Source organism: Lytechinus pictus, chromosome 3 (genome assembly GCF_037042905.1).
Source record: "Lytechinus pictus isolate F3 Inbred chromosome 3, Lp3.0, whole genome shotgun sequence".
NCBI classification, from domain to species: domain Eukaryota; kingdom Metazoa; phylum Echinodermata; class Echinoidea; order Temnopleuroida; family Toxopneustidae; genus Lytechinus; species Lytechinus pictus.
This window is the reverse complement of record NC_087247.1, coordinates 54,501,907-54,524,810: the sequence shown is the minus strand read 5'-3', so window position 1 is coordinate 54,524,810 and position 22,904 is coordinate 54,501,907. Positions and strand designations below refer to the sequence as shown.

Sequence of the window (22,904 nt, the reverse complement as noted above, 5' to 3'; positions counted from 1 at the left end):
AAGGACATGAAAGAAGGAGCTGGACACATAGAATCAACATGTCAGCCACCCAATCAATAAGAACAGAACTAATTAAAATAATTCCTGTCAATAGCTGCTCAACTGGCAATATCTTCTAGCAAAATAAATATTCCTTCATTCTTCACAGTAATACTACATGAAAGACCCTCAAAACACAGGTAATTAAAAATCTATATTCATTGTTTTATGCCAAGCAAAATATTGAAAAAAATACAAGCCTAAACCAAGCAAAGAGCAAATTAGACCAAAAGCTTCGGTCTCTGTTATGTTGGTTGTTCAGCTGAACTCCGTTGGCTTCACTCACCAAATACAAAGACCGAAGTTCTAGCGCGATCTGTACAGGGGACTCAATGGCCATATGTTTATGTGTATTAAGTTCTGATAAAACAGGGCAGTGAAGTTGCGCGACAGCCGAGGTAAGTCACTGTTTTTGTTCCTTTTAACTTGATTTTCCCCGTTTTTTGGCAATTAATGCCAAGAGGGAATATTAATTTGCATTTCGGTTGCGTTCATTTTCAAAAGTTTGATTCATTAAAGACAAAAATTGAAGAGCCCCAACGGGGGGATTTTGCATTGTAAGTCCCCTAATGGTGGCTGCACGATAGCGAGCCGTCTGTGTATGAGGAGAAATTTAAAAAATAAAAAAATGTTTAAAAACTCCTCGAAACAGACGGCTGCCAACTGTTTAAGAGCAAATATAACATCACAATCATGATAATAAATTGACACATATTATCATAATAACAAATGAATGCAGAGAGCAATTCATTTAATTGGGATTACTCATTGCCATAGCAGTCATTTTGGCATAAGCCATTTGTCAAATCCTGAACAAATAGGTCAATGTTGCTCAAGCATGAACAAGGAAAAGATCTTTTTGATGTTATCCAATAGAGTTGAATTTAGAGCATCTTTCAGTATTTAAAAAAATCTAGCATATTTAGAAATATAATTTTGAAAGCTTTTCCAAAATTGTAAACAGTATTTTTATATGCACTGTATACAACAGTATCTATCCCTCTTCATTTTCAAGTTTTGTTTAGAAATCAATACATACCTTCCACATGCTGATGATGTTGACTTTGCCTGGAAAATGAAATTAAGGTATATATACAGGTAAGTATCACAAAAAACACAAAATAAGTTACACTTTGTATTGATTATATTCATATATTTCATATATTTATTCAAGATCAGTAACTACAAAATATTCATAAAGGTAACACATACTGAAAAGCATTTGAGGTACATGTAAGGGATTTTTTTTTAAATAACAAAATATTTCCCATTCAAATTCTTCTTCCTCGGCTTGGCAGTGGTGAAAAATATATTTCATGCATATTCAACATGAGATATCAAAACAAAGCAGTTTTCCCCAGATTTTTCAAGGGGGGAGGTACAGGTAAATAGCTATTCATAAAGCTATGCATGACTTCATGCACAACTTCTATATGGATTGCCCATACATTGTACGCAAGCCCAAAATTTGTCTTATTGCTTGAACAAATCTGATAGTTTGTATAAAGCAATCTCTTTTCGTTGTGGCAAATAATACACTTTGCAATAACAATGCAAAGTAATGGTAATCCACATTTGCATAATTGAAATTTAGTTAATTGTGTTTGAGATACCCACTTGGCTTGCAATTTTCAACAAGTATGTAAGATTGTGTGTAACTTAATAAGGCAACTTGATTAGACAGCCACCTGATTCAATGGCAAATGAAGACACTTATCATTGTGATTATTTGATTTAATCATGCAAATTGTGGTAAAAGTAGGATCTGGAAAAGAAGAGTCCCCCTCACCATATCAGCCGATGACCTTCGACATGACCTGGGTACTGCTACAGGACTAGTTGCTGATTGGATGATTGTTTGCTTTGCACTCTCAGGCCGGTGGATTGATGACTTTGGTCTGAAGAGACAAGACAACAGAATTAGCCCCATTACTTGAACAATTAAACCAATTTTATGATCTTTTTCTTCTTGCACTAATTGGGAGTAAGATCTATGTCATCATTACATGTATCCAAAGGGTCTTTTATTCTTTACAATGTATGTACGATGTAGTGATGAAAATGGGTGATTTCAAGTACGGTGTCAAAATGTTGTGTTGGTGTTGTGACAACACCAACACCAGCCACAACACCGTACTTGAAATCAGGCTGGTGTTGGGATTGACCTAAAAAAGTATGACATATTTCTGGCAGTTCGTGTTGAGCACTGGTGATCAAAGTCTTCTGCTAAACAGAGCATCACAGCTGATGTTGACAATCCCCCAGGGATTGGAAAAATTGTAATTTCAAGTATGTTGTTGTTACAAGATGAAACATTCCCCTAAAATTAGCATTTACAGTTAAGATAAATGTCAATCAGAGCTTTGAACATTTTTATGAATAATATTTTTTTCGTTTAGATAACTGAAGTTATTTTGAATATAAATAAATAGGAGCAAAACCATCACAAGGAAAGAACATGATTATACAACAAGTGAAATGCCTCTGGCGGTCTCACCTGCATCACACGATTCAATATAGCAGCAGTGCTGACTTTGAAAACTACTATAAAATAATTATTCACAAAAAACACCATTCATATAATGATGCAATACTACCTTCATTGATATTTGACCTTGATCATGTGACCTAAAACTTGTCAGTGATACTTGATTACCCCTATATCCACATTTTATACACTATATCTATAGACTTTGAAAGTTATGACAGCAATCTAATAATAACCTCTAAAATGGCCAAAGTTCAATGACCTTAAATGACCTTTGACTTTTGTCATGTGACCTGAACCTCGCATGAGATGTTCAGTGATACTTGATGACTCTAATGTCCAAGTTTTATGAACTATACCAATATTCTTACAGAGTTATGATGGTAATTCAACAAATACCCCCGACATGGCCAAAGTCCATTGACCTTTGACCATGGTCATGTGACCTGAAACTCGCACAAGATGTTCAGTGATACTTGGTTACTCTTATGTCCATGTGTTATGAACTATACCAATACACTTACACGGATATGATGGTAATTCAACAAATACCCCCAACATGGCCAAAGTTCATTGACCTTAAATGACCTTTGACCTTGGTCATGTGACCTGAAACTTGGAAGGGATGTTTAAAGATACTTGATTACACATATGTCCAAGTTTCATGAATCAGATCCATAAAATTTCGAAGTTATGATGGTAATTCAAAAACTTAACGTTAGGTTAAGATTTTGATGTTGATTCTCCTAACATGGTCTAAGTTCATTGACCCTAAATGACCTTTGACCTTGGTCATGTGACCTGAAACTAAGGCAGGATCTTCAGTAATACTTGATTAACCTTATGGACAGGTTTCATGACCTAGGTCCATATACTTTCTAAGTTATGCTGTCATTTCAAAAACTTAACCTTTGGTTAAGATTTGGTGTTGACGCCGCCGTCGTCGGAAAAGCGGCGTCTATAGTCTCACTCTGCTTCGCAGGTGAGACAAAAATAGCATGTGTAATGAATCTTACACATTATATCTGACAGCACCATTTGACGTTTGATGAATATCCCCGTTTCTTGTCTCTTCTTTACTGCTAGAGTCTTGAACAGATGTTAAGATAGGTGAACTTGTGCTACTGATACTTGTAATACTGATGTTACTACTAAGACTGGAGTTACTGCCTAATTTGTGCTTTCTGCTTTCTTCTAGATCTGTTGAAATTTAATAGAAAACAATCGGACAATTGTTGAAAATTTTGAATTCAATATACAGAATGCTCTTGGGAGTATATATCTGATATTGCAACATCTGTAATTACTATATTGTTTAATGTGTGCATGAACTAAACACAGTAGACCAACCCCTCTCTAAAAGCATATATGGTATTGACTCTAAAGCACTCCTATATTAAATTATGCACTTAAGTAGAACAGATACAATGAGTAGACACACTTAATTGGGAGATTCTTGAATACCTGTATTTTTTTCATTTTAACAGGTCATTACAATGAAGTTTACACTCTATTTTCATTAAAGCTAAAGGTAGATACCGGGCATTCATTTTTACTGACTGAAGCAAAACAGGATTTGCAAAGAGAATGACTAAACTGACCTAATAACACCATAGGTTCAAGACATGATTCTGAGTCTGCTCTACTTGATGCTCTGTGTCGTCTACTGTAATGGAATGAGACAACATAATACTACATTTAATTCGAAATATCAAAATATGAAATGTAATATCTTAGATTAGGGACATAGAAGAATATTTTGTCAATTTACTTAAAATATTCTACAATTCATTTACACCGTCCAAATAAAATTAATCAATTAACATTATACAAAGAATGCAATTCAGCAATAAAAGGGTTAATGTAAACATCAAATATACTGAATGATAACAATGAAGAAGGGGGGGGGGAGAACCTGACACTATCATAAAGTTTTGTTTTTTACAAAGGTAACTATAAATCACACTTGATATTAAATCAAATGTGTTAACTGACCTTCTTTGGATTAATGAGAAATCATCAGATGTGATATGTTTCAGAAAGTTGAAACAGAAGAAGAAAACCTGGAGGGGTGAAATAAAATTTATAACCTTATACATTTATAAATCCCAATTTATCAGTTGGAATAAATATGACAAGCAAGTGAAGTGATTTAAACATCAAAAATATACTTTGCTAAATCCCCACCCCCTCCCAATCATGTCTATCACTATTCTAATTCATCACTAGATCATATGAATGTGCATGTCCTAAAGTAGTTATGATGTGGAGGATATGAAATGTGTTTTAGAGGATAAACTTGCAGTATTACATGAACATTTATTTGAATGGGTACCCGATCAATATATATATACATATATATTGATGTATCAATGTAACTATTGATATATAATTATATATATCAATATATATTGATATATATATTGATATATATATCAATATATATATATATGATACAGTCTAATTCACATTATCAACCTTTTATTAAAAGCTTTAGCTGGGCTTTAAATAAAGACAACTTTTTGTTGTTACCACTGATTACACAGAAACAGTGTAAATAAGATCAATGCTTCAAACCCAATCAATTTAAAAACAGAAATATGAGTACTCACATCCTCTCCCTTCCCTAATCTGTCACATAGATTGTGCCTGAGCAAATGTGAAAGACAGAAAAAAAACGAAAAAAATCATACCTACTATAATAATTAAAGAAAAATTTCAATGTTGAAATAATCATTACATTCATTACGACATCTTTAATGAAACTCTAATTCAAGAAAACTATCTAAAGATTTTCCTTCTGTAAAGAATTTGTGACTGATTACTGATAATTTATTAATGAATAAGAGTCTAAATTACTTGTAAAATGATAAATATTACAATACTTATTGTTTTTTTTAACTATTGAAAAGGTAACTGATCCAAAATACAAATGTAAAGAGAAGGGGGAATTTTCTCAATGAAATAGCAAACATACTAATAAGGGACATAGTCAAATTTTTAAGGACTGCATACATGTAAAGTCTTTTAAGAGATACCTCAAGTACTTACCCAAATAAGAGCCAATCATATGCTATTGTGAGATAGAGTATTTCAGCTGCACTGAGATTTGCATGGGCTTTGCAATCCTTAGTTGTAAAAAAATGAAATAAAATAAGTAAGGCTACTAAAATGAAACACGTAGATTAATACATTTAAAGTTTATGGAGCTGTTTTGTAATAAAACCTTGACAATTAACTGCTTCAAATTACTCTTCACAACTTTCACAACTTCTTATGATAATTCAGGAAATTACCAGATAATTCATTTTCTTGTAATGTATTTCAACAATTACAGGTAGCACGACAAATTTCTATGTACCGTATACAGAGATGCCAACCTCCAAAAAGCAAAAACAGTATTCTGAGAGGAAAAAAACAGTATTTTGATTTTTTAAAAAGTATTTTGTAAAATATAACGAAGCAAAACGACCGAACCGTGGCACAAAATAAAAAAAGGGAATCACTGAAAATAATTATAAAAGAAACAAAGAAAAAATGAATTAAAGAAAATGAAGGAAAAAAGAAAGAAAGTTAGAATAAAAGGATGAAAGAAATAATAAAGGAAAGAAAGGTTTCCTTCATTCTTTGAAATAAATAAAACAGAAAAAAGGAAAGAAAAAGAAAGGAAGGGATGATGAATGAATGTTTGAACGAAAAAAAGGAAAAGAAAAAACATGGAGGATGAATGAAGGAATGAAATTTTTTTTCATTCCTTGAGAAAAAGAAAGAAGAAAACAGGAAGGGAGGGAGAAAGGAAGAAAGGAAGGAAGGGAATAGCAAAAAGGAAAAAGAATGAAATAAAGGATGAAAGAAAGGAAAAAAAAAGAATAAAAAAGAAAGAAAATAATAGGAGAGAAAGAAAAAAAAAAGGGTGAGGAAGGGAAAAGGATGCAAAGACAATTTGAGAAATGAAAGAATGAAAGAAAAAAAAGAAGAAAAAAAGAAGGAAAGTAAGAGAAAGAAAGAAAAACAATGAGGGACATGTAAAGAAAGAAAGAATGAAGAAAATAAATGAACACAGAAAAAAGGAAGGAAATCTAGGAAATAATAAGAAATAAATATAGATGGAATGAAAAAGGGAATTTAGAAAAGATAGGATGGAGAAAGAAGGAATGGAAAAAGAAAAAGAAAGAGAAAAAATCAGGAAGGAAGATAAGAAAGAATAAGGGAAAGGAAAAGAAAAGGAAGGAAAGAATGAATGAAGCGAAAGAGAGAGTGAAAGCAAGAAAAGAATGAAAGAAAAGAAGAAAGAGGGAATGACAGAAAGAATGAAAAGAGGAGAGGAAGGGAACAAAAAAAAATAAGGAAAGAAAGGAGAAAGGAAATAAAAGGAAAATAAGAAAAGGAAGGAAGGGAAGAACAAAAAATGAACAGAGAGAGAGAAAGGATCAGGAAAGAAAGCTAGGAAAGATTTGAAATAAGATAGAACAAAAAAGCAAGCAGGAAGGATAGAAGAAAGGATGAAGAAAAAAAGATAGAAAAGAAAGAAAATGAACGAAAGAAAGCAATAAAGAAAGAAATGAAGAATTAAAGAGGAAAAAAATTCAAGCTTCAAGCAAACAAAACAAATGTAATCATCTAACAAAAATCTTACTGATATTTGTCTTTTTTATAATATATTTAAAAATTGTTAGAAAACTAAAATGTTTTAGAAACGAATAAAATTTCAAAGTGAAACATTGTCAAACTTTAATAAAATGAACATCGCGGCATCGCACCATCTCTCTTCCCATTGTCTTGTCTTCTTGTTATCGGTGCGAACACGATAAGACTCAATTTCACTCAAAACAAAAGCTGAAACAACTAGACCGAACTAGTAATGAAAACTTGATAACTTGCTCCTACGACTACATCACCAAATCATTAATCTGAGGATCCATATAATTATATGTAATTATAAAAATGTCCTGCCGATTTTGTGATTATTTTGTTGGAAAAACTATTAATCATGTGAGATTGTTCACTTTGATTCAGAGTTTGCAAATCTCCTCCGATCACGCAAGCCTGCCACACACCACACAGGCAGGCAGGCCAAGCCACGTGCGGCAGCTAGTACATGTACACTGTATGCTAACTTTGCGTGTGTGTGTGTGTCTGTGTGTAGATCCCAGAAAATCACAGAAAATGGCTTGCAGTTTGAATTGATCTGAGTTAGTTTTTAACTTTGTTTTTTTCTCTCTCTCTTCTGCATTTTTGCTTGTGAAATATGGGAGAACTTTGTAAACTTTAATCTTACACTGAGAAAGGGCATGACCAGTTTTGAAAAGGGCACGTCGGCCAGGTAGAAAAAAAGGGCACAGCCTTTTTGGCCGTGAATTGATCACTTTTTGTAAAGGCATCACGGCCAGTTATAGGGGCATCGACGCCCTGGCCGTCGATTAATTTTATGGTATACCTTAATTTATGCCCTGCACAAAGCACCACCACATTGGGGATTTTTTATGCGTAATTCTTTACCGCACTACCTATCGTAATGCACACTCACCTTAAACACCCAGCTAGCTAAACACAATGCATATTGTACACGATCGAAATCTTAAGAAAACGTATTTTGCAAAGAAAAAAAGTAACGCCGTATTTTGGGTGAAAAAACGTAACAAATACGGCAAAAATGTACCGGTTGGCATCTCTGCGTATACTTTACTGGCAGTTGCTAAAGCATGGAATATTGCAGAAATTGTATGATTTATACCAAATATTTATTTCTTTTTTTACATGCACACTGTCCACACTGTCTTATCCATAAATTGTGATCCATTTTGTATGGATTGAAAAAAGTACAGTATATTACTATCACTGATTTTCTTTCCCTTTAAATTGTCATTTTTGTAACAACTCTGCAAATTTTATCTAAAAAAACTAAATTTACACTTGCTTGAAAAGCTATAAAACTTTGGAATAGCTTACCAACAAATGTCAAGGAATCATCATTGTGAACATTTTTTTAAATAAATACTGAAAGCATATTTTAAAAATATTAATCAACAAATATTCCACAAACTCTTGCATTTCATACTACATCATTATTACCATACACTTGGCTCTTTTTGTACATAAAATGAGAGGTAATTTCTTACTGCCCAAAGAGAAAGCCTGAGAAGAGAGATGAAAAGAGGTGTGCGATCCCAGCCTGATATACAGTGAACTAAAACACCAGAATCTCCTGCAAGAGTAAAGAATAAATATATAAATACCACTAAATATTAGTAAGAGATAAACAAACAAACAGACAAATACATAAATTTATAAATAAAGCAAATAATTTGGAAGAATACATATCATTATTATAAACAGTCTTTCTTCAAAGTAATTTAAAAACACATTGCAAAAATAACTAAAAAGCCTTTTTCGGTTCAAATTTTGATATTTACGGTAGTCATTATCGATTAGATAGGATTTAATATCCTACTCACGCTTTACATAAAATAGTCATTCACTTCCATACATTCAATTACTTTGAAAAGTTTTGTCAATAAGCAACTAGGTATATCACTGAAGGGGATTAATACCCCCCCCCCCCCCGTGGCATTATGTGAGGAGTATATATAATAAGAAAATGTCATGGAAACAAATTACCAACATATATAAAATTGTGCTATAGGAAATATTGAATAATACCTTATCAGATATAATAAAAGGAAATGTATAACTTGACACTTTCTTTCACTGTAGAAATTAAATATTTATACAATATTGACTGGCCTTAAGGGAACATCAAGTATGTTGCTCGCAACAGAATCATATCGGCCCCAAGTCTTTAGACGAGGGGAATACTCGGGGGGGGGGGGGGGGGGGGGGGGGGTCACTTACATTGACGAGTGGATACCATGCGCGACCAAAAAAACATGTAAAAAGTATGTCTTTTTCAAGATAGGGCACATTACGTACGTAACGTAATAAGGGTCTCAAAATCACTAAAATAATGAAAAAAGGGTATCCATTTCACTAAGAAAGCTACGTGTTTAGGGTCAAATTTGCGAGGGTATAAAAAAGACTAAAATGTTTTATAAAGGATGTACTTTTTGCCAAACAGTCAACACTACATGTTAAGAGTCCTATTTGCGCGAGGTGTGGGAGGTGGGGCCGTACTAAACCCAATGATGTAGGTAACAGGGATGCCACTAGGTGTTCTCCAAAAATACTGAAACTTATCGCGGGCCGGGATAGTGTCCAAGAAAAATTTTTTTTAGGGGGGGTCCACCTTTAATTTTGGGATGGACACATGTCACAGGTAAAAAATTGGACAAGCAAAAAAAAAAAAAAAAAAAAAAAAAAATTAGGAGGGGGGGGCGGTCCGCCCCCACCTCAAATTTAGGGGAGGGGGGAGGACCAAGTGGTTTCTTACCTTGTTGTGATCGATGACTTTGAAGTCAATTAGGTTTGAAAAACTGACGGTAGTTAGTTGTGTGTTTCTCATAGAACGCTAGACCAAAAGCTTCAGTCTCTGTATTTTGGTTGTTCAGCTGAACCGCGTTGGCTCCACTCACCAATACATAGACTGAAGAGTTGTTGGCCCGTACATAAAGACAACGTATCAGCTAATCAAGGGAGCTCCGGCCCGCTTTGCGGGCCGGGGCTAGCTGATACGTAACCCAAGGAGCTCCGGCCCGCTTTCCGGGCCGGAGCTCCCTGGGTTCCGTATCAGCATGCAGCAGTAACGTTAGATCTAACATTCGGCGGAAACCTGATTTTCGGATCGTTTTTGGTACATAAAATGTCACATTATAAAAAAATAATTACATCCAAACTTACGAGAAAATATGTAAAATTCAGAAACATCGTACCTTAGACCGCAGTTACCGCTAATTCCTTTCAAATGATGATCAAAACTTAGTCATCCTCGATTCCTTCGTTGGTCATCGTAAGTTGCCATCTTGGATGACGTCATCATCTGTACAGACGTATTTACCAGTCGCTAGTATACCGCGATTCGTGCCGCTACTTTGCGCTTGTCTATGTGCGTGCGTTTGGAACTTGTCGCTCGCATTGATTGGCCAGGATATCGATAATTCTAATCAGAAAGCCTTGATAAAAGCATAACTCAATGAACGTAGTAGGCAGTGCGCGCGTTTATAATATATGTACTGTATAAAAGCAAATATCTCGGGGAAATATCTCTCACTCAGTCGATCGACATGCATCGCAATCGGAAGAAATAGGGGGAAAAAAAGGAGGACTTTTCATTTTTTTTAATACACAGAAAACAGGAAAAGTCGGAAATACGGAAATAAGACAGATAGCAGGAAAAAAGCCGGAATTCCGTATAAATACGGAAAAGTGGCATCCCTGAGGTAAAGGTAAAACCGACGACCGACGCCCGCGACATAACAATTGAAATATCGCTGTACTTGTTTAGGGGTTTAATTCACGGAATATTTGCCAATAGCATCGTTTTGTTTCCAATACTTGTTGAGGGTAGGGTTTCACACGCCAATACTTGTTAAGGGGTGCATTTTCAGAATATGGAAAATACATGTTTAGGGTGCTTTTCGAGACCCCATGGTATCCACTCGTCAATGGAAGTGGCAATACATTTGATGCTCCGCGAAAGAATAGCTAGTCAATATCATTATCATTATTATTATTACCTACAGCTGTATAATGTTTAATAAAAGCTATTATTTGGAACTATTTAAATGCCTGTTTGCTTATCACTACTTCTGATGTCAGGTTAATCACAAACTTGGCTAAGTAATCCTTGCTGATAAGCAATTGTGACGTAAACTGTTACCATGCAGTCCCACGTCATCTTTGCACATCATGCATGGCGCGCACATACACTTAGCCTAGCGCATGATCTACAATGTGTTGGGTCAGAAACTAGTCCCAATCAGATTTCGCATATACTGAAATTAGTGATCAAAATCGGCTCCTACTGCGCAAGTGAACTAGCAGAAATATGACCAATGTTGCCCTCTGTGTTTGTACAGTATTCCTATGGGCAAAGCCCAGGAAGTTCAACATGGCAACTGTTGGTTGGTCTCAGATTGAAAGTAACAGGCATATAAATTGTTCCAAATAATAGATCGTTGGTCTTGGATTGAAAGTAGCAAGCAAAATAATGACAATTATTTATCTGCTAAAATGCCTTATAATAACTAATAAGGAAAGAGTGAAATTATATTGACCTACCATCTGATTTACTTGTAGTATCATAAAATTTATGTAAGGTTTTATTATCACTCACCATCTTTGATGAGGAACAGGAGTAGCTTCAAGTAGTTTTGTGTTATCCTTACCAGATCCCATGACTGTAATAAAATGAAAAACATCAACAATGTCGTTTTTGAAAAATAGACATTGAAGTCTTTGACGATTCAGAATTTGGAAATGATTCCTGCTTGTCCATATTACTACCTGCCCATATAAGAAAATGCCACTTCCTATAATAATTTTTTTATCATGATTTTATTCAAAGTGTTTCCATATCAAACCATTCTTGCAATGATTACATCCTTTAATGAAAGTCATGGTCACCTACTTCATAGTAACTTTATTGTCTTTTCATTAATACCACATATAAAAATAAAATCTGTTAACAAAACAGTAACATTTAAGTGCTGTAGATGATACAGAATTAGTATGTGCAACCTGACATTATTTATCTGTCTGCCTCAGAAATGGCACCCATCGGTATATTTGAAATGACTGTTAATCCTAAATAGACTGGGCTATATCGACGCCAAAGAAGACTGGCTGATTCAGCACTCCCTTATGATCTCGGCCGTCGATCGCACGATCACGACAAATATTGGCACGTGCGTTACCCACCAGCATAATCTACAAATTTGTAAGATAAAATTCTGTGAAAAATCTCATTGCTAATAAATTATGCTAATTTATGCATAAAGTCAAATATTTGCTCTAAATAACTAAATAATGCCCCTAAAATGCTAATTTTTGGTTCACAGACTCTTTATAGGAATCTGATCAAATGTACTTTAAAAAATTCAACATCACATTTATTTTCTTACGAATTTTATTGTTTTCTAAATTTCTTATGTATTTCCTTGTTTTTCGACAATGTCCTTTCAATGGAAATTGTCACTTTGTCAGGGACCATAATTACCATAAACAAGGTGAGATTAATTGATTTTAATCATTAAAAGGGGAAATAATGAAACATTAATGAATATTGGCTAAACACACTATTTGCATTGGATTTGTACACGAATTCACGTTTTTGAGCAATTTTGGGTCTGCATGCACTTACGAAATGTTGCGTAATTTGAAACGGGGGGGGGGTCGCAATTTTGGTTTCGAAAGTTGCACGAGACTTGAAAGTAAAAAGTCAGAGGTGGGGGGGGCTGATTCAGTTGTGATAAGTTGTATTGATAAATGAAGTGATAGATTATCTCACCCTGTAAACATGCCAATCAATGCCAGTTGCAGTGGCTACTCTGTCTGGAATACTCAGATCAGCATCAACAAAGTCCTATTTACATGTTGAGAAATAGAAACAAAAAGGGTAATTATTTTTCATAAATATTGTAAAATCAATACAAGGTCAAGGAGGTTTTTCATACAGATGTTTGTAAGTTATGTATGACTTTTCATATGACAGGTAACTGATTCTTGGGAGCTTATCAGATTCTCAATCATTTTGATACACTTTTAACTAATGTTGAAATCCAATCTTTGTAGATAATTATTTTTTGTTTACAACCATCTGAATGCAAAATTTATCATTTGTCAAAATTGTGTAATTATTCACTCTCACTAATGTTAAAAAGGGGGAAAATTAGTAACTTGTTTACCACTTTAAATCATGTAATCTTCATGCATTCTATTATAAGTGGAACGCCACTACAAATTTTCGCCTGCATTACACGATTCAATATAGCAGAGTTTATTTTGAGATTTATAAAGTATATGTTAAACTTTTTTGTCAACTTGTGTGAAAATACCATAGTCTATAAAATTTGTGAACAATATCAATTAACTATCTTGTTTTGTTCTATTTTCTGCTATATTGGACTTTGAACAGATATGAAATTGAGGACATTGCCATAAGTCCTATTGTTTTTTTATATTTGTTGATCAAGAAAGACATGTATACAGTAACGTACGCAGGTTTTTCTGAAAGTTGATTTATTGGGGGGGCAGGGGTGGAACCCCTGTCACCTAACTCCCTGCATACAAAATGGGTTTAAAAACCCGAGTAACCCCCCCCCCCCCCCTCACCCAGCGTATGCCAATGCATGTATGTGATGTATTTTGGTTACCTGGGACCAGTCAAAGAAGAGATTAACACCATTGAAGCCATTATCTCTGAAATCTTTGAAGAATTCACATCCAGGATACGGCAATGATAGCAAGCAGAAATCAGAGTACCGATGCTCCTTGTCAACTTTCTCTGATGATGTTACACTGTCAAATGATGATATAACATAATCTCATTTTTATTTATCATCTATCATCTTTTTTAGGTTATTAAATAATTTAAAGATTTATTTTGCTGCATTAATTCTCACTATCTATACAGATGGGACACAATGGACCAGGCCTACATTGGGCGGTCCACACTTCTATGCACAAATGCACGGTTTCACTTTCTTCATTTAATAGCCAAAATTTGTATTAAAGAAATAAATGAAAGTGATACTAATCTCACTACAAAGTTGAAAACTTATTATTTTTTCATACAATTTCCATTGCAAGATAAGGTATTTAGTGTGAGAGATGGGAACATCACTTAAAGTATATTACCCTTGAAATATATTAATCTACATATAAGGATACAAACCATTACCTTCTGCCAATCAGTTCATGAGGCTAAGCCAAATTACAGGGTAGTAGTGCTGTTAAGGATAACCTCTTTATCGCTAGTCTTGTCTATAATCACATGTTTTTTGCCACTTAGCGATATTGATAACCTTTCTCTCATTGTCAATAATACCCGCTATTATGTAGGGACATAACAATGATTTTACGCGACTGCTGAAAACGGACGGAATTTATTGAAACGGCCGTTTGAAAGTGGCCTTTCATATGGAATATCACGGAAATTGTATTTTTCCTCAAAATGCACAGAACAGCAACAGAAATTACTCCCAAATCTCAACAAAATACAAGTACTTACTAGCCACAAAACATGATCTCACTTCGCAATAATCATGACAATCCAAACATCATGACTGCACTTGACCCCATTCGATTCAAACAAAAACATTCACAAGCGCAAGCTCAAATTTAGCGACCAAAAACAAGTACCAACTAACGTAGAAGGCAGCACACGGCCGTGTGTTGCTGCCCTCTATGTTCGAAGATGTACAGCATGATATCAAAATGGCAGATAGGCGAAAGTCATTACCTGCTTAGAACAATGTCCAAAAAGCCCCAATATATTATTGATAAAACTTCATCAAACCCTAAAATAATGCTAATAACGTGAAAGGTGAGGATGTATTTATGCTAAATGTGGAAATAAATTTTATGAACTTCATGAACTAAATATGTTTGTTAAAAGTTGTTATGTAATTGAATGCGGATTTTATAGCATTCTTGGTACAGTGGCAGATACAAATTTTGACCAATGTGAGTATTGTGACATTGCTAATCAATGCATAAATAATTTGTATTGATTATGTTCTTTTGTCGACAGTTATCTATATCAGTAAGATAGTTTTAGCGATATATCGACATAATTTTTTTTACCAATAACAGCACTATTATAGGGCATTTTATGGATATTGGCTGAAGGGTTTATTTCATAGAATTTCCCAGACAAAACTTTATGTACGTCAGTACAACAAGCACAAAACAAATCAAAACTCAACAATAAATAATGATTTTAAAATACAACTGTCTACCTAAACATGAGATCCTCAATACACCTAATCTCACCCACAATCTTTGATGTGACCAAAATCCAAGTTACAATCCTGTCCAAACTGGGATTGGGAAATTTTGGCAAAATTTTCTTTGCGATAAGTGCAACGAACCAATAGATAAATTGTAATTTTAAACAAAGGTCAGTTGAGCAAATGTCAGATCATTACAAGGTCACTTACTTGACTCCAAACTTGACTTTCTTATTCTCCAGCATAAGGTCACATACAGTCGTCACAGACAGCATCTTCAACAACTTGATATCTTGACCTCTGTACCGGTCAAACAATGGCCAATCATTGCTACTGTAGTGCAAAATATAACAAGAAATTGATAGACAGTTCAATTTGATAAATATGCTAAAGATTTGTACCTTTAAATTGTCAACTCGAAGACCACATAATATGCCCACCTGTAGTTAACATGGAAAATGGAGTTATAGGTCAAGTAGGAAGAGTGGAAGGTGGTGACTTCACCTTCACCAGGTTAAGTTTAACTAAAGTTATCGCATTTACAAGGACTTCAGATGGGCAAGATGAAAACATGTTACTATGACCTTGACCTTTTGACCTCAAAATCGATAGGCTTTGTGGGATTCATGCTATCATCATACACACCAATTTATATGAGCCTAGGTTTAGTTAAACTGAAGTTATCATATTTACAAGGACTGCAGAAGGGTAAGATAAAAACATGTCACTGTGACCTTGACATATGACCTTGAAATTATTAAGCTTCCAGGGATCTATGCTATGAGCCTAGGTTAAAAACTGAAGTAATTGCATTTACAAGGAAAATTTAAGGGACGGACAGACACCAAGCGTGATACCATAATACGTCCCATCTAGGACGGGCGTATAAAAATTCAAATGAAAGGAGGATGTTGTTCACCCGATTCAATTTAATGCAATATCATATTTTAAGGACGTTCCACAGTTATGTTTGTGCGCATTATGATCTGCGCATATTTTACACTCTGCGCGCTGACATCACAATGGATGAACAGGTGATTAATCAGCTGTCGGTATGAGCTGATTTTCTCCTTATCTGCACTAACTGCAGATCCGATGTGTTATTTTATGGAGCTAATAAACTGGAATTATTCCATATGGACCATTTTTTTTCTTGAATTCCTCTACAATTTCAAAATACTTTACTCTGTAGTGCTGCAAAGTATGACGAATATGACCCCTAGTTTGAATAAATGTTAGAGTGGTTTGGAATTTTCATACATTACAAAGCTTTTTGTGCTTTTTGGGGTGTTTTAAAAAGCACATTTGCTCTAATAAAAGTGCTGATAGTTTGAAAATGAGCATATGAACCCATATATTTTAATGTTTGCACCTCTTAGGTATACCTTCCTCTACAACTTTGAAAAGTTTGGTGAAAATGACATGGATTTTGCATAAAGTGCATTATTTCTTGTACTTCTCAAGTTTTTTATTGAAATTTCACATTTTTGAGGTTGAGTTTTTGTTATCTTATGCGCAATTTCTAAGAACTGAGAGTGCTGTTAGACTTACAGTGTAAAAGAGCAAACAATTAATAGCAATATAAATACATTATCCATCTTAACGATACAATTATTAATTATATTGTAAAATTTGATGAAATTTTCATGGAGTTTGACTGAGTAATTGAGCTTTAAACTCATTGTTGTGATCTCGTGAGGTCTAAAAATGCAAAATTCTTTTGAATGCTCATTCTTAAGAACATCCATTTGGGTGAACTTTGAAGCTCTATAGCAAAAAATCAAGCACATGGACTCATGTTAATTTTTGCATATTTGGAATATTCAGATGTTTAAGTATCTATGCGCAAAGTATGATGAAAATGACATGCATTTTAGACGGTATAATCAGGCTTTTGCTTGTTCTCGGCGCATTTTGGGCTGTTCCAAGCCAACTTGCAACACTACAGACACTGATAGTTTGATAACGAGCACATGGACCCCATATTTTAACGTCTCCAGAATATATTCCTCTACAAATTCGGAGAGTATGAGGAAAATGACATAGATTTTGAATGCTTAGGAGCAGAACTACGGAACCATTCGTATTTTAGACATTTTGGACGGTCTTATCACACTTTTGCACTTTTTCGGCGCATTTTGGGCTGTTCCAAGCCAACTTGCAACACTACAGGCACTGATAGTTTAAAAACAAGCACATGGACCCCATATTTTTAATCTTTTAACGTCTACAGAATATATTCCTCTACCAATCTAGAGAGTATGATGAAAATGACATGGATTTTGAATGTTTGGGGGCAGAACAAAGGAACCATTCGGAATTTATACATTTTGGACGGTATTAGACTTTTGCCCATTTTAGGCGCATTTTGGGCTGTTTCAAGCCAACTCGCAACACTTTAGACACTGATAGATTAGAAACGAGCACATGGACCCCCATATTTTTTATCTTTTAACGTCTTTGGAATATATTCCTCTACAAATCTAGAGAGTGTGATGAAAATGACATGGATATTGAGTGTTTGGGAGCAGAACAACAGAACCATTCGCATTTTAGACAGTATAGACTTTTGCACGCTTTCGGCGCATTTTAGGCGATTTTTAAGCCAACTCGCAACACTTTGGACACTGATAGTTTAAAAACGAGCACATGGACCCCATATTTTTAACTTCCCTACACCTTTGCAATGTATTCCTCTACGATTTAGCCAAATTTGATGAAAATGACATGGATTTTGAATAAAGTGCAGCTAAAAATATACCGGTACTTTTTAAATTTTCGAGTAGATTCACGTCTTTTAAAGATTTGTATTTTGGAAGTTTATGCACCATTCTTGTGAAATGAGGGCGCTGCTGACTCCAAATAGATACGGTTTTGCCAATTAAAATATATTCTCCTACTTTGGTATCTACCAAATTACACATCCTGAAAGTTTGATGCGATATCGACAGAGTAAAGATGATGTAAACTCATTTGGTGAATTCGTGAGGTCTAAGAGAGGCATAATTCTCTTGATTGCGCAACATTTCATATCATTCAAATACAGCGACTTTGAAGTCCCGTAAAGCACATGAACCTATATTATTTTTTGCATTTTCATAATGCATACATACCAAAGTAACTCTCGGCAAAATTTGGTGAAAATGACATGGACTTCATTTTAACTGTGGAACGTCCTTAACAAACTAAACCCGTCTACTCACAAACTTGTACCAGGAGCCCAACATAAAAAGCATCCCCCTTGTACTATCTATGTATACCACTGACCTTGTAGATGGACTCCTACTCAGACTGGTAAAAGTTTCTTCATCCTCTGGTTCTGCACTTTCACCTCCTGTTAAGGAAAAAAAATGACTGACTCACTTTAAATCTGGGCTATTTGAGATGTATTGAGGACGGGGAGGGGGGGGGGGTGATGGCCCCCCCCATTCTGATCTTAGCTGCCGTTCACGCGATCGCACCTAAATTTGGCACTCACATTCTTTGCCACTTAAACTACAAGCCAGTATAAACAAAAATTCTGAAAATAATCATTTTTCATTTATTATGAATAAAAATTTATTCATAAAAATACATTTTCGTGAAAAAACATTATTTGCAAAATTAACATCAAATTTCTCTACAAATTTCTTCTTTTTTTCCAGATGTCTTCTTTGTAATCTAATTTAAAGATTTCCACAAAGAAAAATTGCAAAAGCAAGTTTTTTCCTTATGTATTTCTTTGTTTTTTAGAATTAATCTTTTGTTTTTCATTGTTTTTTTCAATGGAACTTATTACAGACCATTTAACAACTAAATTAAACCCTAAATCAATTAAGCAGACCAATTAGAACAAAAAATAATCACCCTTTTATGAATTTCATCTCCCACAGACTTTGTACACTAAGTATAAAAATGAGCCACTTTTGGCATGAAATTGTTATGTAAAAAGTCACGTGGCCTCGCGATTCTATACCCATACGTCGCAAATTTGGTCTCAAAAGTTGCGCGAGACTTTAAAGAAAAAAGTCATTAAATTTTGCGGCGCTATCATTTTGCGCTTCGGAAATAGATTACAAGGCAAAAGCGATTTTGTGTCTCGCCCACTTATGAAAATAACCAGAAATATCGTGATTTGCGAGGGTACGCAACAGAATTGTATTAAAACTTCATTGTGAAATGACTGGGATGGAATAACACTTGTCATAAGTGCCTTGCACATAAAATTTAAAGTTGACCTGAAAATGACCTTTGACCTTACCATGTGACCTCCGACTGCAGCCTAACATGTAGGTCCCCCAAGTCCATCTACCATCCAAGTTTGGTTGAAAAGTGACTTACGGTTGCGGAGTTAGGTGTCATAAGAGTCTTGCATGTAAACTTTAACGTTGACCTGAAAATGACCTTTGACCTTACCATGTGACCTCCGACTGCAGCATAACATGCAGGTCCCCAAGTCCACCTACCATCCAAGTTTGGTTGAAAAGCGACTTACGGTTGTGGCGTTATGTGTCATAAGGTTTGTGACGGACGGACGACGGACGACATTTAGATCCCTAAGTTTCGCTTTCACCTCTGGTGGGCGAGACAAAAACCTTTTGAATCTCATTTTAAAACCATTTGAATTTGAAAACAAATAATTACCATACTCAAACAGATAAAAGTATAACAAAATATAACAGAATATCTATATATTTATAGAATCTATCGTTTAACATACATGTAATATTGTTAACTAGTAGAACATTGCTCACCTACGGTTCTAGGACAACTACCCCCTGGACAATCACCCCTCAGAAAACTACCCCCCTGACAATTACCCCCTCGAGGACAATTACCCCCCGAACAATTACCCCCTGAGGACAACTACCCCCCGAGGACAATTACCCCCCGGACAAATACCCCCCGAACAACTTCCCCCCGGACAATTACCCCCCGGACAATTACCCCCTCGCACAATTACCCCCGAGGACAATTATTTTATTCTCGAGTATCTTGAAATCAAACGATCACCGCTGTAAGAAGCCGTAAATAGTCAGCTTCATCTGCAAATCTTTACGAAATCCAGAAGTCATACGAACGCATCATTCGTACGATAATTATTGTTATGTCACCATAGCATAAGATCATTCGTTTTGGCAATCTTCGTATGACCAGCACAATTTTTTTTTCTTAGCTCGCCATGTGGGCCGCCGGAAGATGTGATTGAAGCTTTTACATTCCAATGTAAATATCGCGCAGCTCAAATAACCGCTACTTCCCGTGCGTTCAGGCGTGCTAAAATAGAGGGGGAAAGAACAAGAGATTTGAATGAAATTGTAAAACTATATTAAGAAGGTATAAAGTGATACAATGGATTTTCTTGTTGTTGTTGTATTTGTTGTTGTTATTGTTTTTTAAACGCTGAATAAAGAATATTCCAGCTTATAACATCCTACTGGGGTTTGAACTTCTTTTGTAACAATAATCGACACGGCGCAAATCCTACATAACAGTTTGCCTTATTATTAGGTTTTGGTTTAACTGTTTTGTGTTTGAACAGAGGTATTATCATAATTATCTGGCGCGCGAAATATATGTAGTGTTGATTTCTTTAATGAGAATGCTCTACTTAATCAACAATGGCAAAATAAAAGGAAATTGGGAGACTTTTCTATGCAAACCATACGACCCGCCATTGATTTGGTACATGAGTCCGTCACTATTTGCAAGGATGGAGTGGGTGCAGATGGAAAGGGGTGGGAGGAAGCTCCTCTTGGATGGGTTTCTGTATGTTAAACAAAAAGACCTTGCTAATGAATATCAATCATTCGAGTGCGAGCTAAGAAGGAACAAGCGCCAGTGCAAGGCACGGGTTAAAGTACGTGGTCAGACTTCAGGGACGCAGTGTCCGATTGTGAAATTCCTTGTGTTATGCTTATTTGTTGTATATCAAGTTTTAGAACAAAATGTTTAAGTGATAGTTTGCTGCCAAGGTCAAGTAGCCTTTACATGTAATTCGAGATTCTGATTTCGTTATCATATTTCTCGAACTTCGTGACAATCGCCTACTCTTATGTAAGGTAGATTTCAAGCGTCAAGAATAATTCGTGACGTAAACTTAAATGTTTAGGATGGTATGCGTCACCTAAAAAAAAAGTCATAAGAGATCGGAGTACATTAGTTCAAAGATCAGTAATCGCAGATATCAACTTACGAAAATCTATATGCTGACCTCGTATCATATTATATTGCCTATTATATGCATTGAACCATTCTATATACAATTCAAAATCAGGACGACGTTGGTCAAACGTCACAGATGCAGAGGACGCAGTTGAATCTGTCTAGCTCGTTGTTGTATGTTTGGTGTTTGAATTTTTCTTAATAATATAGTTTCTTTGTTAACCCATTCATGAGAGTAGTTGTTCGGGGAAATTAAGATAATCCTTTCTTCTTCAAATTGACAAGACCTGTATTTTTTAAATAAGTGTTTGATACTATAAACAAATTGTATATGCTTAACACTATCATGATTGTCCACACTGTATTTGATTATGTCATATCGTTTGCAATTTAGTACTTAATTTCCTTCTAATTACTTTCACCCTTAATGGTAAAATTACATGGTATTCTTGTGTGTAGTGTATATCTTTGCTTTAAAGTTATTAAACTTACTGTATTACGTTATAAAGTCACGTTTTAATCTGGAATGTGCACCAATTGTTACATAATTCTTAGCTTCTTGTTTGTTGAATTGTTTTAAATAGCAGTTTTATACTTGTCAGTGTTAGTGTTGATGGTTGCGTTATCGACTTTCATTATTTCTACCTATGAATGTGTCTTTTGAATGTTTTATCTATTTTCCTGATTTCTTTTTCTTGAAATTAAACCCAAAATCAATAAGAAAAATTAGATCAGTTTGAATCAGAGATATTCAGCATTTGTGATTATCATGTGTAATTGTGTCCTTTCATGAATGTTCAATTGTTCTATGAAAACTTGAAAATAAAAGGTAGTATGAGGGACGCTTTACATATTATCTGATGCATATGTGCGTAACCAAATGGGAGGTTTGGAGGCGCAAGCTCTGAAGTAAAGAAAAAAGGAAAAAGAAAAGAAATGAGAGAGAAAGGGAAATATAAAAGAGAAAAGGAAAGAGAAAGTTATTAAGATAAGGTGAAGTAGAAAATATTTCGAAAACCTGTGTCACCGGCCAAGACTTACAATGGATCCCGCTTGATTCTAACAACGATGCCGGAGAGGAGGGGGAGGGGTAATTGTCCGGGGGGTAGTGGTCCGGGGGGTAGTTGTCCGGGGGGTAATTGTCTGGGGGTAATTGTCCGGGGGGTAATTGTCCGGGGAGTAATTGTCCGGGGGGGTAATTGTCCAGGGGGTAATTGTCCTGGGGTTATTGTCCGGGGGGTAATTGTCCAGGGGGTAATTGTCCGGGGGATAATTGTCCGGGGGGTAGTTGTCCGGGGGGTAATTGTCCGGGGGTAATTGTCCGGGGGGTAGTTGTCCTCGGGGGGTAGTTGTCCTTGGGGGGTAATTGTCCGGGGGGTAATTGTCCG

The 22,904-nt window shown here is 35.2% G+C and overlaps 1 protein-coding gene and 1 long non-coding RNA gene across 8 annotated transcripts in view; both read right to left on the bottom strand.

Moving 5' to 3' along the window:
- LOC129256982 (myotubularin-related protein 14-like) overlaps nucleotides 1-22,904 on the bottom strand; it is a 65,284-nt gene that overhangs the window by 4,731 nt on the left and 37,649 nt on the right. For 6 of the 7 annotated variants that reach the window (XM_064097375.1, XM_064097374.1, XM_064097376.1 and 3 more), the window contains 13 exons: nucleotides 18,640-18,706; nucleotides 15,583-15,705; nucleotides 13,795-13,939; nucleotides 12,930-13,004; nucleotides 11,757-11,820; nucleotides 8,647-8,732; nucleotides 5,579-5,655; nucleotides 5,140-5,176; nucleotides 4,523-4,590; nucleotides 4,129-4,193; nucleotides 3,544-3,727; nucleotides 1,829-1,937; nucleotides 1,079-1,107 (listed from right to left, as the gene is read on the bottom strand). In XM_064097375.1, the coding sequence (XP_063953445.1) occupies nucleotides 1,079-1,107; nucleotides 1,829-1,937; nucleotides 3,544-3,727; nucleotides 4,129-4,193; nucleotides 4,523-4,590; nucleotides 5,140-5,176; nucleotides 5,579-5,655; nucleotides 8,647-8,732; nucleotides 11,757-11,820; nucleotides 12,930-13,004; nucleotides 13,795-13,939; nucleotides 15,583-15,705; nucleotides 18,640-18,706 (1,129 nt within the window). The remainder of the gene's footprint in view (nucleotides 1-1,078; nucleotides 1,108-1,828; nucleotides 1,938-3,543; nucleotides 3,728-4,128; nucleotides 4,194-4,522; nucleotides 4,591-5,139; nucleotides 5,177-5,578; nucleotides 5,656-8,646; nucleotides 8,733-11,756; nucleotides 11,821-12,929; nucleotides 13,005-13,794; nucleotides 13,940-15,582; nucleotides 15,706-18,639; nucleotides 18,707-22,904) is intronic. The other variant, XM_064097377.1, reaches the window with a different exon arrangement.
- On the bottom strand, nucleotides 9,915-10,434 carry LOC135153637 (uncharacterized). The gene is made up of 2 exons (XR_010293115.1): nucleotides 10,354-10,434; nucleotides 9,915-9,992 (listed from the first exon to the last, which is right to left on the bottom strand). It is a non-coding gene; the product is annotated as an uncharacterized LOC135153637 (long non-coding RNA).